The 15,910-nt window shown below is 41.7% G+C and overlaps 1 protein-coding gene across 3 annotated transcripts in view; it reads left to right on the top strand.

Annotated features, from left to right (window-relative positions):
* GLIS3 (GLIS family zinc finger 3) overlaps positions 1–15,910 on the top strand; it is a 172,773-nt gene that overhangs the window by 119,319 nt on the left and 37,544 nt on the right. For 2 of the 3 annotated variants that reach the window (XM_058169915.1, XM_058169916.1), the window contains exons 6-7: positions 8,430–8,591; positions 12,931–13,041. In XM_058169915.1, coding sequence (XP_058025898.1) covers positions 8,430–8,591; positions 12,931–13,041 — 273 coding nt within the window. The remainder of the gene's footprint in view (positions 1–8,429; positions 8,592–12,930; positions 13,042–15,910) is intronic. The other variant, XM_058169917.1, reaches the window with a different exon arrangement.

The raw sequence follows: 15,910 nt of genomic DNA on the forward strand, positions 1-15,910 counted from the left end.
TTTCATGTCTTGTGGTTTTAAGGTAAAAACCACAGGACATGAAATTAAAACCACAGGCCTTGCTAAGGACTTGGGCCTCCCGACTGGCACCACAGTGACATCAGGCAAGGCGCCGCTAGTAAGAGCCTTGTGCTCCTTTGACAACTAGCCACCATTTCGGAGTTCTAGTGCTTTCTCACTTTCAGACCGGCTGAGGTGTTATTGTCTGCAGTTATCCTTTAACGGTGATTGTGAGCCCTAGGGCTGTCAGCCTCTTTTGGGCAACCGTTCCTGGTGGTAAAGTTCCATCCTGGGAACTTTACCACCTGCCTAAGGCATTATGCAAATCTAAGAGGGCCGGGATCTCAGATTCTTCTAAAATGGCAGACATGGGCCCAGTAGAGGGCGGTCCTGGGCCTTCTAGAGCTGATCTCACAGGAGACAGACGTATTGATAATCATACCTCTAATGCTCACACCAAATCTAGCTACCATAAGACTGCCTCCAAAGCATCCCAATGGATGAGAGGTGCGGGGATCAGGTCCTCTAGAAAATTTGCAGTAGGGCAATTAATATTCAATATTCAAGCCATCATATCTCAAACAATTCATCAGAGTCTTTCTTACGGCTTTCAGTTACCTAGCCGTGCATCACCATCTGACCGGTCTGTATTGTCGGACTCACATTAATCCAGGTTTTAAGGATTTTCAATCATTTCAAGATCTGGGATTTCCTGCTCACTCTCAAGAGAGCCATCTATCGCTCTTAGAGGATGTTGAGCACAGAGACCCAGATCTCTCCGACGATAAGGGTTTGTTGCCTGAGCGACCCATGTTTACTGGTCTCTTCCAGCCAAACATTTTCAAATCATTGCTTTTCAAAGCTACCAATATGGCTCGCCTTGGCTCGACTGCTGGAGGGCTTGGGGCTACACTTCCTGAGAGGTGGCGGATCCGCTGTTTTCAGAGCCAGACAAGGCAGTGGACACCATTCCTTCCTCTCACCTGTTCGTGGATGTTGTTCGGAGGTTATGGACATTGCCAGGGTCGGCTCCACTCCTGTCTTCTCTGGATAAATGATTTTTCAATGTAGGCCCGGAGTTGGCATCAATGCTCCAGACTCCACCTGTGGATGCACTTATTGCTGCTTTGATATCAAATTCTGCTCTTCCTGCACAGCTGGAGGAAGGTTTGCAACTTGAAGATAGGCCGGTGGATCAGTTGCTTCAGAGAGCCCACCAAGGGGCGGCCTGGACAATCCAGTCTGCTACTATGGCATCATTCTTCAATAGTGCAACGTTACTCTGGCTTCGTCAACTGTAGGACAAGCTCCCAGCTGATGACACCAGAATGCAGCAAGATCTTAACAAGATCATAGCAGCAGTCCAATTCTTGGACGATGCTACCCTGCATTCAGCCCCATTTGCCTCCAAGACCATGGCCTCTGCTGTAGCAGCTCACCGCTTACTCTGGTTGAGACACTGGCCGGTGAATGCCTGCCACAAGTGGCGCCATGCTTCTGCTTCCTTTGCCAGGGACAGGTTATTTGGGGAGATGCTGGAGCCATTGTTAGTTGGAACAAAGGACAAATGGAAGATTTTACCTACAACTCAATGCAGAGGGGAGTTCTGCTACATCCTGTTTTTCCGTCGCCCTCAATTTCTGGGATCCAATTGTGGTGCTGGATCTTCCTGATTCCAGGGGACTTTCAGCCTGAGACTTTCAGCCTGAGACATAGAGGGCACCTAGACAGGGCACCTTGACACAAGGTAGACGCTTTCTAAATAAATGGCCCTTTCAAGGGGGAGGAAGTTGTTTGCTCCAGCGCCATAGATAACTGCATTTGTGACCCTCCCATTGGTGGCAGACTGGCCATTTTGCTGACCAGTGGGAGGAGATTACATCGGATACCTGGGTCAGGGATATTGTAAAATCTGATCTATCCCTGGAATTTCTCTCCACTCCTCCCGAGGTTTTTTATATGCTTCCGAGTACCTAAAGACAAAAGTAAGAGGGTATTCATGGATTTAGCCATCAAGCACCTGCTGGACATTAGAGCTATTCAGCAGGTGCCAAAGAATCAACTCGGGCAGGGATTTTATTCTCTCATGTTTCTTGTTCCCAGGCCTTGGGGTGGGGGTAGAGACTTATCCTGGACCTTAAAAGATTGAATCGATATCTTGGGTACAAGAGGTTCAAAATGCAGTCTCGTAGATCCATTCTTGATGGCATCAGGAAGGGCAACTTCCTCACCTCAATTGACCTAACAGAGGCATACCTGCATGTTCCGATCCTTCCCTCACATCGGAAATATCTGAGATTTTATTATGCAGGTACTCACTATCAGTATAGGGCATTGCCCTTTGAGCTTTCATCAGCACCTCGTACTTTTACCAAGGTGCTAACTGTCTTGGCAGCCCACCTCAGGGCCAGGCCCTTGTGTGTCCAATGTTACTTGGATGATATTTTAATTCTGTCCTCTTCAGCACAGCAATCTACTGAGGACCTCCAAGTAACAATACAAACTGTTACACGCCATGGATTCTCTAATAACATAGAGAAGAGTCACTTTGCTCCTTTGACCCACCGTGGGGCGGTAATAGATTCTCTGGAAGGCAAGGTGTATTTGTCCCAGGAGCAGCAGGACAGTCTCATAGACATAGCTGGTAGTGTCCAGAGAGACCATAAGGTGCCATTGGTCCTCTTATCACAGCTCCTGGGCAAAATGGTGTCTGCCATTTCCATCAATTCATGGGCACGACTACATGCTAGAGACCTTCAATGGTTTCTTTTGCCTTTCCAGAGGGCAGGCAGAAGGAACTCGCCAGCCAAGGTCCGGGTCTCCAAGGACGTTTTCCGGTCCTTCCACTGGTGGCGATCACCAGCCATTGCCAAGGGGTGTTTCTTCCATGAACCCCAGCGTCTGGTGGTGACGATGGATGCCAGCCTTTTTGGTTGGGGGGTGCATTTCCAGTCCCAGGTGGCTTAGGGCAGGTGGAGCACCCTAGACCTGCAACAGAACATCAACTGGCTGGAGCTGCAAGCGGTGTACCTGGACCTCCTGCACTTTCAACAGTTGATCTCGGGCATGTACGTTTTAGTGCTAACTAATCTCTGGGGTGTCCAACATGCAGGTGGACTGGCTCAACCGACAAGTCCTTGGCCACGCTGAGTGGCGCCTGCACCCATCCCTCGTCCAGGACTTGACGGACCACTTTGGCATCCTGGAGGTGGACTTGTTTGCCACCCCAGAGAATTCGCATCTCCCGAGATTTTATTCCCGATTTCCAACTCATGTGGCAGAAGCTGTTGATGCGCTCCGCAGCCTGTGGCCATCCAGGTTCCTTTACACCTTCCCACCTCTTCCCCTCCTGCTGAGGGTGATTCGGAAGATCCTGAAAGAATGGGCAGAGATCATTCTGGTAGCCCCTCATTGGCCAAGGAGGCCTTGGTTTGCTGATCTCAGGACCCTGTCGGTAGCCCCCCCTCCCCGGAAGATCCCTCAGGGCATGGCTTCACTCAGCCAGGGTGCGTTGGTCCACCCGGACCCTCAGTGGGTCCAACTGACCGCCTGGCACTTGAGCGGCACGGTGAAATTTCTCCTCCAGGGTCATCCGGACTGTTCTTGGACACCTTCCACAGAGCAGATTTATTCCGCCATGTGGCAGACCTTTTTTTGTGACCCAGGTTCCTGGACCTGGACTCCTGGACTCGGATGATTCAGAAAGTGAGGGAGAAAACCTGGCAAGCCCTTCTTCTCTTGGGCCCTCTCCCTCCCTGGCACCCACTCAAAGGGAGGAGGAGGGGCCGGCAAGGCTTGATTCTCCGGAGCCTTCTTCTGATTTGGCAACGCCCCAAGAACAGTTTTGGAGTGATGCAAGACTGCGCAGACGTGACCGGCGCGCGCAGCAGAAACAGCGTTGGGATAAGGCCAAGGAATGATGGACATCTGCAGAGACTATAAATAGGAGGCGGGACTTCCTGGTTTTTTGTCTTAGACAAAGCAATGAATTTGCGCGGGCAAACTGTATCAATGGAGGGAAGAATATATTCGTGAGTAATTCTGGCCTTATCTATAATTTCCTCGTTATCTCCAGAAACTTGGCAGGCCCATGGGTAGACGTGGCCAGGACATTTATCTATGTAAATAAATTAGAAAAGGAGGCCTCTGACTGACTCTTTGCTGGGAGTATTGGGGGGAGGGAAACAGAACACCTTTTGTGATTGGTGTGGACGTTCCAGAGTCTCTCCCCTCATGGCCTTGATAGCCCAAATCCTGGAGTTTCTTCAGGATGGACTAGATAATGGGCTATCGCCTAACACTATTCGGAGACAGGTGGTGTCTCTGTTATCTGTATTAACTTCTGGGTCCCTTGAATCTCTCTCTCAGCATCCCACCATCTGGAGATTCCTTAGCAACTAATTTATGTCCCCCCCGTGGTACACAGATACCCTACATGGGACCTGTCAATTGTGCTGAGATCCCTCACTGGAGCTCCATATGAGCCTTTATGGTCTACTAGCCTCCGTCTTTTGTCCTGTAAGGTTGCCTTCTTGCCTCCAGATTTCTGAACTTGCCGCTGTTTTGGTGAGAAGTTACCTCTGCATGTTTCATGCTGATAGAGTAGTTCTTCGGTTGGATCTCTCTTTTATCCCCAAAGTAAACACGTCATTTCATAGAATGCAAGAACTGATCTTACCAAATTTTTGTCCTAACCCTGTCCACCCTTTAGAAGGACTGTGGCATACCTTGGATGTGCGGAGGGCCCTTCGTATTTATCTCAAATGGATCACTGACTTGCGAAAGACAGAGTCATTGTTTATTTCCTTTTTACCAGCTTCTTTATTTTGCCGGGTCACACCTTTCACCATTGGTCGATGGCTGCAGCAGACAATCGCCAAGGCGTATGAATTACGTTCCCTACCAAAGTCTGCGCATGTGACGGCACATTCAACTCGGAGCGCGGCTACGACAGCGGCGTGGGCCACGCAGGCCTCTCTGGCGGAAATCTGCAGGGCAGATACTTGGACTTTCACCAAGACAGATTTGCCTCAGCTGAGGTGGCATTTGGCCACAGGGTCTTGCAACAGGTCCATAGGGAAGGGGAGTCTTCGGATCAGATTGGGGCCTGCCCATATCTCAAGAGACAGTTAGCTTTGGAATGTCCCATTCTTGGATGTCCCATTCTTGGATGCTGTCTCCACCTATATGGAGAAGGGGCGTTGGTCTTACCTGATAGTCATCTTCTTGTTGGGTGGAGACAGCGTCCAGTCCCACCCTTTGGTCAGTCTGGTCTCCACAATCTCCATCATATATTGTCTTCCTTTCCAACACGTCGAGTCTGTTTCTTCGTCTTCGCCAAAAGCTGGGAATCCCTAACACAGTGTTGGCGAACCACCGGCACGCGTGCCGGAAGCGGCATGCAAAACCATCCCGAGGCAAATGTGCACTGTCACCGGCTCCTCGTCACGTTCCTATGCTCAAATGCGTGCCGGTCACCTGGCAGTTGTGCGCGTGCGATGCTGGTGGACCGCGCATGCGCGACGCAGAACGCGTGCCATAGGTTTGCCAACATACATGTGCGAGGCGGCAGGTGGGCCAGAAGTTTGCCAACACTCATATGCGATGGACCGCCACCCTTCCGGGGTCGCCAGCACCATGTGCAGAATGGCCAGCTGGCCGGCACGCGTGTGAGCACAGGAACACCATGGGAGCAGGCGGGGCCACACATTTGCCTTGGGATAGTTTCGCGTGCCACTTCTGGCACGCGGGCGACACGCGAGAACACAAAAGGTTCGCCAACATTGCCCTAACAACAGGGGCGGGACTTGCAACTTTGACAGAGTCAGTCTTTCAACTTGTCGTGTCCCACTCCTCCGCTGACGGCCGGGTCAGGGAAATCCGAATCAGGCGTGCCTCTGCAGCTCTGCCAAAGTCCTAGCAAAGTCCTCAGGGCAGGCAGGAGATAAGAAAGTGACTTCAGCAAGATATGTTTAGACTTTGCCTGACTCAGAGAATGCCAGAAAGCAGATCCTTTATATAGGCCATGGGGTGTGGCTCCATGACTCAGCACTTATCCAGGCCTGCCCCTCCCTTTCTTCTGTTCCCTCTACCTATCAAGTCTTCTGACGCAAGGGTCACTCCAGTCGGCAGCTGTTGGCAATAGACCTCCCTCAGGCTCACATGCTGTGGAGGAGGGGGAGGGGTCTAGTTGCTCCGTTTGCCTGGGCATGGAGCCAGAGCTGGGGGCTGGAGATATTTCCTCCTCTTCAGCCTGTCTGGGCATGGAGCCAGGGCTGGGGCCAGGAGGCATACTACAACATTCCTCCGTGTTCGGAAGCAGATAAGCAGGCCCCGGCTGTGGTGAGATTGGGCGAGACACAACACAACTGAACAGACGAGTACAACCCATTCCTATTCCTGGATGCTGTTTCCACCCAACGAGAAGGTGCGTATCAGGTAAGACCAACGCCCCTTCTGGCCACATGATCATGGAAAATGTCTTTGGACAACACTGGCTTCCAGTGTTGTCCAAAGCATAGAAATGGAGATGAGCACCACGCCCTGGACAGGGAAATCTTTGTCTTTACCTTTACTCTTATTTAAAACCTGTATTACCTTCCTAATCATGTTTTGGTGTTATTTAAAAAATACTTTATTATCTGATTGTAAAAAGGGTTGTACTGGTGCTAACGTCTCATGTTTAATCCCAAGCCACTAAGATGTACTTTTTCCTTCAAAAGAAAGGTGCTCAACTCCTTCTGGCAGTTTCTTTGCTCAAAAGACATCCATTTGCTTCTTCTCATCCTCCTTTTCCATATCCATACATTTTCTCCATTCACAAAAGCATTTTTAACTGAAAAACAGCTGGAGGGAAAGGGTTAAGATCCTCCCCCAATAGGGTCAACTACTACAAACAGAATCTTCTGCAGCAGCTGTTGGTAAGAAAGGAAGGAGTCAGAATAAAATATTGTGCACAATACAAATAAATTATATTTCCCCTCAGTTAGCACAAGGAGAACATATTGTTTTTTTCTAAATGAAGTAATATCCAGCAGCAATTGAAAATGGGAGGTTTATGAAAGCTTGCAGCAAATCCAACAGAAAAAACAAAAATCACATTGATTTAAATTATGAGTATACAACTGTTTGCATAGCTTCTCTACATGTGCAAAACTTTTCAGATTAAATTAACATAGTAACTCATGATTCTACACTTTAATATATTTCTTATATTATTTAACTCTTACTGGCAAGAACAATAGAACATAGTGGTCCAACAATTGCCTTTATGAATTAGATTACAGCTTCAATTTGAACATACAACACCAAATACAACATAATAATTAGGAAAACATTTCAATAATGATGAATATTATTATTATATGTTAATACTTCCATAAAGTTAGATGGTTCAGGTTTACTTCTCTCCAATAGTCTTAAAAACAGCAAAAAGTTGACGTGTTAAAACAATGAATTGCAGAAAAACAATTCGTTACTTGAACTTCAAAGCTATATCTAATAACTCATAAGTTATTAACATTTCAGTTTGAAAATGTGACTGAAGAAAACTTAGTTCCTTGTTTCTTCATCTAATTGTAGCTCTATAAGGAATAAGCAAACTAAGTTTAAGTTTAGTTTAAACCTATTTAGCAAACTATTGATGTTATGTTCAGAAAGCATTTTCTTTATTACGATATTTTAGAAAATGCTCCAATACCCATTGTCATGGATTTAGTAGCAGATGCTTGTGGAAAAGAACCTACTCCAAAAAATATTCAGCACTGAAGGGAAGGATAAAGGGAGAAATGTTTTGTTCTACATAAGAAAGAAATATGTAGTATTAAGTGTCCCATTAATGTATAAAACTAATTTAGGAGATATATGGGTGCTAAAGCATAATTTTACTTATATACAAAAAAATAGGGCATATTACATTTCTATTTTGTCTCATTTTTTTAGATCATAATTATATCCTCTGTTCTTGCAAAATGTGATAGTTGTATATGCATAGAGATAAGTCTTAATTAACTTAATGGGACTTCTGAAAAAAATATGTAATTGTATTGTTAATGACTTTCAGTATTATTTGACCACATCTAAAACTGACTCTAGTATACACCATAAGAATTTGTCGGAAAACCCAACACTACAAGCCCCACATTGATACTCAGTAAATTGCTGTAGGTAGAGAAATTAGGAGTGATCATGCACATTTGAAGCATTTATATATGCTCTTTTCAGAAATATGGATGAACTCATTAATGAGTAGAAGCCGGGACAGTAGACATGGCTGGGGTTCTCTTTATGACAAGCATTAATTGAACATTTGCAATTCCTGAAAAGTAATTTTTGAAACAGTTAACATGAATACATAATGCAGGCAAGAGGTGTGCAAAGAGAAGAAAATTCCCTTCCTTCAATCTTAGAAATTTTATTTTGTTTCCCAGTTCGAAGGCTGCAAGAAGGCCTTTTCTAGACTAGAAAATCTGAAGATTCACTTAAGGAGCCACACTGGAGAAAAACCTTACCTTTGCCAGCATCAAGGCTGTCATAAAGCATTCAGTAATTCCAGCGACCGAGCCAAGCACCAGAGGACGCACCTGGACACTGTAAGGGAAGAATGTGATTTTAGATAATATTTTGCTATCCTGAGGTCTTGCAGAAATATTGTTTATTAAGTGCATATAAAATGGGGACTTACAATGGAACCCTTATAAAAGGGTGTTTGCTCATGTTATTCAGATTGTTTTGAAATTCAGTTCCTGTTATAAGAAAAGAGATCATTATGATAGGTTAGGGGTATCAAACTCAATTTTTTTGAGGGCTGCATCAAGGTTGTGTTTGACATCGGGAGGCCAGGGTGGGTGTGACCAGCTCGACATCACTCCTGTCGGGGCCCCTGTGGTGGCCTGAGCGCTCTGCCAGCGAAAATGAAGCTCAGGAGTCCGTTTTCACTGGCAGAAGCTGTTTCCAGAGTAGCCCCAAGGGCCAGATCTAAGTACCTCACGGGCCGGATCCAGCCCCTGGGCGTTGAATTTGACACTCCTGTGATAGGCCTTTCCTTTTATAAGTCTAAGAGGCTCAGGCTGCCTACTGTATACAGAATTTTTATACTGTTAAGATGCAGATTAGTTTTGTCATGGTATAGGGCAATGCTCTCCAGTTTTCTCGCCCATTTCCCTTTCAGAAATCCATCAGCCTACAAACAAAGCTTTTCACATATCATGTTAAGGTAACTTTTTTCAACCTTCTCACTCCCACTTAAGGAACCCTTGAAATAATTTTCAGGTCATAGGAAATCCTTGCATTAAAAAATTGCATTTGCAGCTCATGATACATTAAAGATAAAAAAGTTTTTTTTTCCATGACCTCTTGCAGAACCCCTCACAATTTCTCACAGAAGTCTTGGGTACATGGAAGTCCAGGTGAAAAAAGACTCCATTGGGGCATCCAGATGAAAAAAACTCCATTGGGGCATCCAGATACTCGCTCCTAAAAATTCATGGCTGCTTCAAAACCCTGCATAGGGCATGATTTGATTGCCTAAAGAGATACGCAGAAAACCTAGGAGGAGTAGATCTGAATTTAAAAAAAGATGCTACAGTATGCTGTATAGCTATTAAATAAATAAATAAATATGATATAGTGCTTCCTCTCATACTTACCATAACAGAAGTGGTACAAAATTGAGAGTGAAGACCATGGGTCCTGATACAGAAAATGAAGTATGCTCTTATGTTTAGGGGAAAGATAGTGCTAAACACTACATAACAATAAAAGTACTTGAAAGCTTAGGATTCAACCTAATATTCCAATATTTTTCTGGTAGATATGAATTATATAACTTAATACAATTCAGCATCCTTCTTTCTGTCAGACCTGCACAGACTCGAATAAAATGAATGAAGTGTACTAATATTTTATATTTCTATTTTAAAGATCCATTTCTCTCTTTCCAACAGAGTAACATGGAAAATTGATAGTATATAAATGAACAGTAAAAACAAAAATAGCAACCTGTGAGTAATTTAAACCATTACATAAATATAAATTATAGCAAGGTTTAATTGGGAGATTAAAAATAGGTCTTACAAAAGAGAATGGACAATAAAGAAGTTGCAAAAAATCAGAGGCTGGTTTAAAAATAAAAATTTTAAAATGCTGACAGAATTTACATAATAGGGAAGATTATTCAACTCGCTGCTATATTACCAGTTATGTCCCAGAAACCAGTAGTATATGAAAAATATGAATGGAAAGTTACAGATGTGTAGTTCATGAAACAACTGAAGCATCCTTCTGAACCCAACACCTTGAAACATTAAGGACGGTGTCCTGTAGATAGCTTGATCCTGTCTTAAGGATACTCCTGATGGCATTTGAACCTAAATGTGCCTGCGCAGAAGACACTTTTGTTGAGATTATTCCTGAAGCAAAATGGAAATAATCCTGAACAAAGAGGGTCTTCCTTTAAGCATACACATTTATTTGTTTGTTTGTATCCTATCTTTATTATTTTTTTACGAACAACCCAAAATGGTGAACATATCCAATCCTTCTTTCTCTATTTTTCCCACAATAACAAGTGATTTGGGTTGAGAGAGGGTGACTGGGCCAAAGTCATCCAGCTGGCTTTTTTGGCTAAGGCGGGACTTGAGCTCATAGTCTCCCACTTTCTAGGCTGGCATGCGAGACCAAACTGGCCCAAATGATGCCAGGAGACAGACAGACACACACACACACACACACACACACACACACACACACACGAGCAACTGGAGAGAACCTTTATTAGGTTATGACACATCAACACTTCAAGCAGAAAGATTGGAGGGTTTTAAGGACTTTAGAAGTAGTTCTTAGAATGATTTCATACAACTCTCATATATACTCAAAATATTTGGAAATTTCTATAATACAAGCGTATATAGGGAACAATGAGAGATGTATATGTATGTTAGATTTTGAAATCCTCAAAATTATTTCAGATACATGAAATCATTGAAGCATAGCCCCCCTTTTGGTTAAATCTTATTACTTGAAGTGTATATTTCATGGCATGACTTATCTGAGTAAGTTGCTTCATGCTATATCTATTAGATATACAGCTGGGAGAACATTTGCTTTAGTATTGGAATTTTCATTTGGGAACCATAACATTGGCTATCTGAATGGACTAAATTAGAACTGGCTGTGATTTGCTAGTGCTGCTTTTTGCAAAAGCCATACAAATATATCTTTGAGAAAGTAATACTAGAAAGGTTTCAGTAAAAAAGAAAAGGTTGAAGATGTGTTTAGCTGGACTTTGATTGAGGGTTTGGTTTTTTTTTGTAGGCTTTAGCTGGGCTTTTTGATTTTTCTTTCAGGAAAATAGATATATCATCAATTGCAATTACAAGAAAAACATGTATTCTATAAATTATGTTATGAAGCATGTATGTGCTGTGAATACGTACATCAGACCTAAAAATCACCAGGAAGGTGATTTTCTGATCCACCGGGGGGGGACGACGACCCTGAACAACACTGTAAACCAAGGATACTGGGAATGTTACCCATGAAGATAATTGGGATGATAGAAACAATTCTTAGAAATTAAACCTTAAAATGGAGTGTGTTCTTAAAAACAAATAAAAAATAAGAAATGTTAACTTTTTCATTTTTTCTCCCAGGGATTATTTATAGCCATCATGTTTTCATTAGTGCATGGATATTTCAAAAATAGTTTTTTATACTTTCTGAAAAATTGTTATATGGCTTTTAATATAATTAAGCTTCTTTTTCTTTTTCTTCTGCCATATCCCAAACTAACCTTTCCCCTTCATTCTCTTTCTGAAGCAGGTTTCCTCTGTATCTCTATGTCTGGGACTTTACTACAACTTCTTTACCTGAACTTCTAAAGAAATATATTTTCTGACTAAACTAAAGTTTTATATGAGGGATGCATAATTGTAAGTACAAGTAGAGATGGCAGAGAATTTATCTGATCAATATGTAAAATGCATGTCCACATTATAAAAGCTAAAACGATGAATGCCAAGTGCAATTGAAACTCCACCCGGCTTTTATATGCATTGCACAGGACTCCCGTAAAGCAGGTTAAATTTCAGTTGCACTGTTGGCGATTGCCAATGAGGCAACCATTCTGGCAACCACTTTTTGACCACAACTAAAGGCCCCACTGAATATAAAATAAGTTCTTTCTGCCTCTGCCTTTTTACACTGATGGCATATTTATTCCACTGGTACATGGTCCTATAGGTTTGTCCTTACTCAACCATACTGAACTTTGCTTTTTTATAAATACTACATAATAGTCTGGCTCAAAAATTTTACTCATGCATTTATTTCCCAACATGCAAGCATCATGATTCCACTAAGAAACCATGTCTCAGAAGTTGAGCACTTCCAATAGTCCCATATTCTATAGGCCTCCTGGAAATCTTCAAGAACAAAATCTTTGGACCTGCAGCTACATCTATGCAGTCCACTATGGAATTTGGAACATTTTTCAGTTGGTGCAGAATTTAGCTACACCTATACGATCCATTTTTGGAGACTCTTGTCCCAAGAGATTAATCAGCATGTATAATGTTAGGGCTATGACTTTTCCACAGTGAGGGAACGTGTGGCTAAAAGTTTTGAATCGAGCTTGTATATCAGCATGTGGACTGATACTTTCACAATTATACTTGAGCACGACATTGCTGCAGTATCTAAGGTAGGCTGCCAATTACCTTGTTTAAACCATAAGATACGGAATGAGAAGGAATATAACATATAAAATTAAAGATGTTCATTCTCTTTCATGCCAAGCTATCTTTTTCTGTGCCAGAATCTTCATGGTCTTTCTTTTTCTGGTTTTATGAATGATATTTGCAACATTGCCATTTCAGAATGTACAACCTTAACTTAATTTGTGACTAGTTATTTCTTTTCATTTTTTAGAAACCTTATGCTTGTCAGATTCCTGGCTGTACCAAACGATACACAGATCCAAGTTCTCTAAGAAAACATGTAAAAGCCCATTCTTCTAAAGATTTGCAGGCCAGAAAAAAGGTAACCTTTATAGACTTCTCTGCCAAGTGAATCATGGGCAGCTCTCAATGTCATATGAAAAGCACCTGTAATAACACAGCCATCAACAGAAACATTTTTTGTTTGCACACTGATAATGATGAATAGAGAACTTACATTCTAGCAGAATAGTTTCTAGCCTGCATGCATCAGTATGTTGCAACTGGCAAACTTTTGCATCATTTTATAATTAAACACTCCCAAAATCTGCCATTGTCAATTTATAAGTTTTCCTACTATATGTATATGTCTCTGTATGCATGTGTGTATAAATAATACCTTGTATACTATTTCTTCAAATACATGCATTCTTGTTCTTTTCCCCCTATGTATAATTTTTGTACTCATCTTTCCTAAGATAAACATTTTATACATAATTTTTGAGTCAATATTTGAACAGACATTGGCAGACTCCATGAATTAAGCAATTGTTTTTGCCACATCAGATTCCATCATACCATTTCATTTCAAAAGAAATCCGTGACAAACCTCTTCAACATCCGCTTCCAATTCTTTTCTATGACTATAAAACAATGCATCCCTTATGTCTAAATAGTTATTTATTATTGCTTTAGACATGTGGTTCTGCTCTGTATATTGCATATTGTTTTCCTTACAGGCTCATGTTAGTTTTTTACTATTCTGTAGCCTCTCAATCCACCAAAGAATGAAATGGGATGAGGTAGAAGACTCAGTTTAGCTTCAATTATTTATGATACTGTGGCTTCATTCTTGTTTTGCTTTTCCATTCTTTTAATCTTTCAGCTGGCATTCAAAATATATTTGCTGAACAAAAAAAAAGTATTCATGTTAGTGATCAAAAGAGTGTGAAAATATCTTGAAGCTATAATATGTAATATTAATGTTACAGTATACTTACAATGTCTTAAAAAGTGACATTTATTTTATGCTTCATTCTTTGAAATATTTCCTTGTATAATAATAAAAAAATGTAAGGAATAATGAAAGTCAGAATAAAAGTTATTTATGTCTTTAATTAAAGAGAAAATTGACTTAATGAAAAAGATTTTTTTACAAAAATGAGAATTCATCAAAACCATAAAAATTCCAAGGTGATAAAAAGCTCAGAAAAGTAATAGATCCAGCCCTAGGGAACCATTCAGCTGAACAGAATAAGATCCTTTGCTGTTACACCCAGTTAGTCATGGATTTGTTTAATTTATCCTGCTTGACTGCCTCTAATCCGCTTTCTTAACCTTCCCTTTGCCCATAAAATGACATTATTTTTCTCTCTGAAGATATAGCTTGTCCTTCAAAATGCCATGAACGTATTAGAAATTCAAGGATATATGCCAAAACCCATGTTCTTACTTCAGGGAATCTTGGCAAGTCCTTAATGATAAACATGGCTATAGATTCCAGTACAGCTGATTTCCAGTAATTGTGTCAGCATGTGGCTAGGCTGATATTGCCATTATCCTAGTGAATCATTATAGCATTTTGCTTTTCCTTCTGGGAATTCAGTTGAGCCTTTAGTAGAAATGTAGAATGAACTCAACATACCATGCATAGCTGCAACTAGTACAATGAGCGCATACCATATCCAAGGAGATTATAGAAAAGCTAATGAACTTTTTGTTTGCAGGTAATATCTCTTCCCTTTGGATGCATCTAAAAGCATTTTCAATAGTGTTAAACATTTACTCCAATTTTATAATTAGAAATTATAACAAAAAATATATGCCATAAATAGGGTACAGGCTTATTTAAAGGATGGCCAGCAATTGGATTTTTCCTTGGTCAGCAGCATGTCTATGTCTATTGGTCTGATAAACAGCATCGGCAAAGCAGTCTCTTTTCTAGTGCATTGTGATCTTGCATTAAAGGGGTGCAGTTTGTGGCATGAGCTACAAATACCTTTGTTCTTCTCAAGTAAACCTGATTCTAACTGATCTTGTGCAAGATAACCTGCAACCTAAATCCAGGTCTGTGGAAGACAAAAAATTGCCCTCCAACAATGGCATTGTTATTATAGTCAATGTTTAGAATAATACCATATATTTCCTAAAGGAGTTTGAGGTGATTTGTTTGTATGGGGATCTTCCTTTGTTTTGTTGCCTGAACAACTGCATGAGACAGATTGAGCGGAGAGGGAATGACTAGCCCAAAGTCTCCCATTGAGCTTTCATGATTGAGGATGGGAGAAGACCTGAATCTCCCAGTGTTACCCTGCCATGGATGGATGAAAGTCAAACTAGTGAAGTTGTGTTGCAAAGAACTTGAACGGTTTGAGGAAGATAGCATTTTATAATTACCTGAAGGAGTGATATATAGAACAAAGCCAACAAGCTGTTGATACAACAGGTCATACAACAGTGGCCTTAAAGTTAATACAGATTCTTAACAACAATAGAATAGAATAGAATAGAATAGAATAGAATTTTATTGGCCAAGTGTGATTGGACACACAAGGAATTTGTCTTGGTGCATAGGCTCTCAAAGGCATTTTCTTGATGTGGAACCAAATTCCAAAGGAGATGATCAATACTCCTCCACTTGATGTGAGGAATGCCTTGAGCAACAATTGATCCTATGGCCTAAATGACCTCTTCTAGCTCTGTGATACCAAAGGTTTATCATAACCTTGCCAATATCAGATTTACTTGCTTAACGCAACTGATATGGAGAAGCAAATGACTAAACATACACATACAGTATGGATATGAACACCTGTGCATATATACATATGCTCTCCCTTTTTTTTAGATCAAGAAGGCCAGTTCAGGAGTGAAGTTCCCTCTTTCCCTCCTAGGTCTGTGGCTTGTTTCAACTCAAAGCCCTAAATCCTGAATCTGTGCATTTTTTATTTATTCCCTTTGCTTCATTCCAC

The sequence above is a fragment of the Ahaetulla prasina genome, chromosome 2, assembly GCF_028640845.1.
Source record: "Ahaetulla prasina isolate Xishuangbanna chromosome 2, ASM2864084v1, whole genome shotgun sequence".
NCBI lineage: Eukaryota > Metazoa > Chordata > Lepidosauria > Squamata > Colubridae > Ahaetulla > Ahaetulla prasina.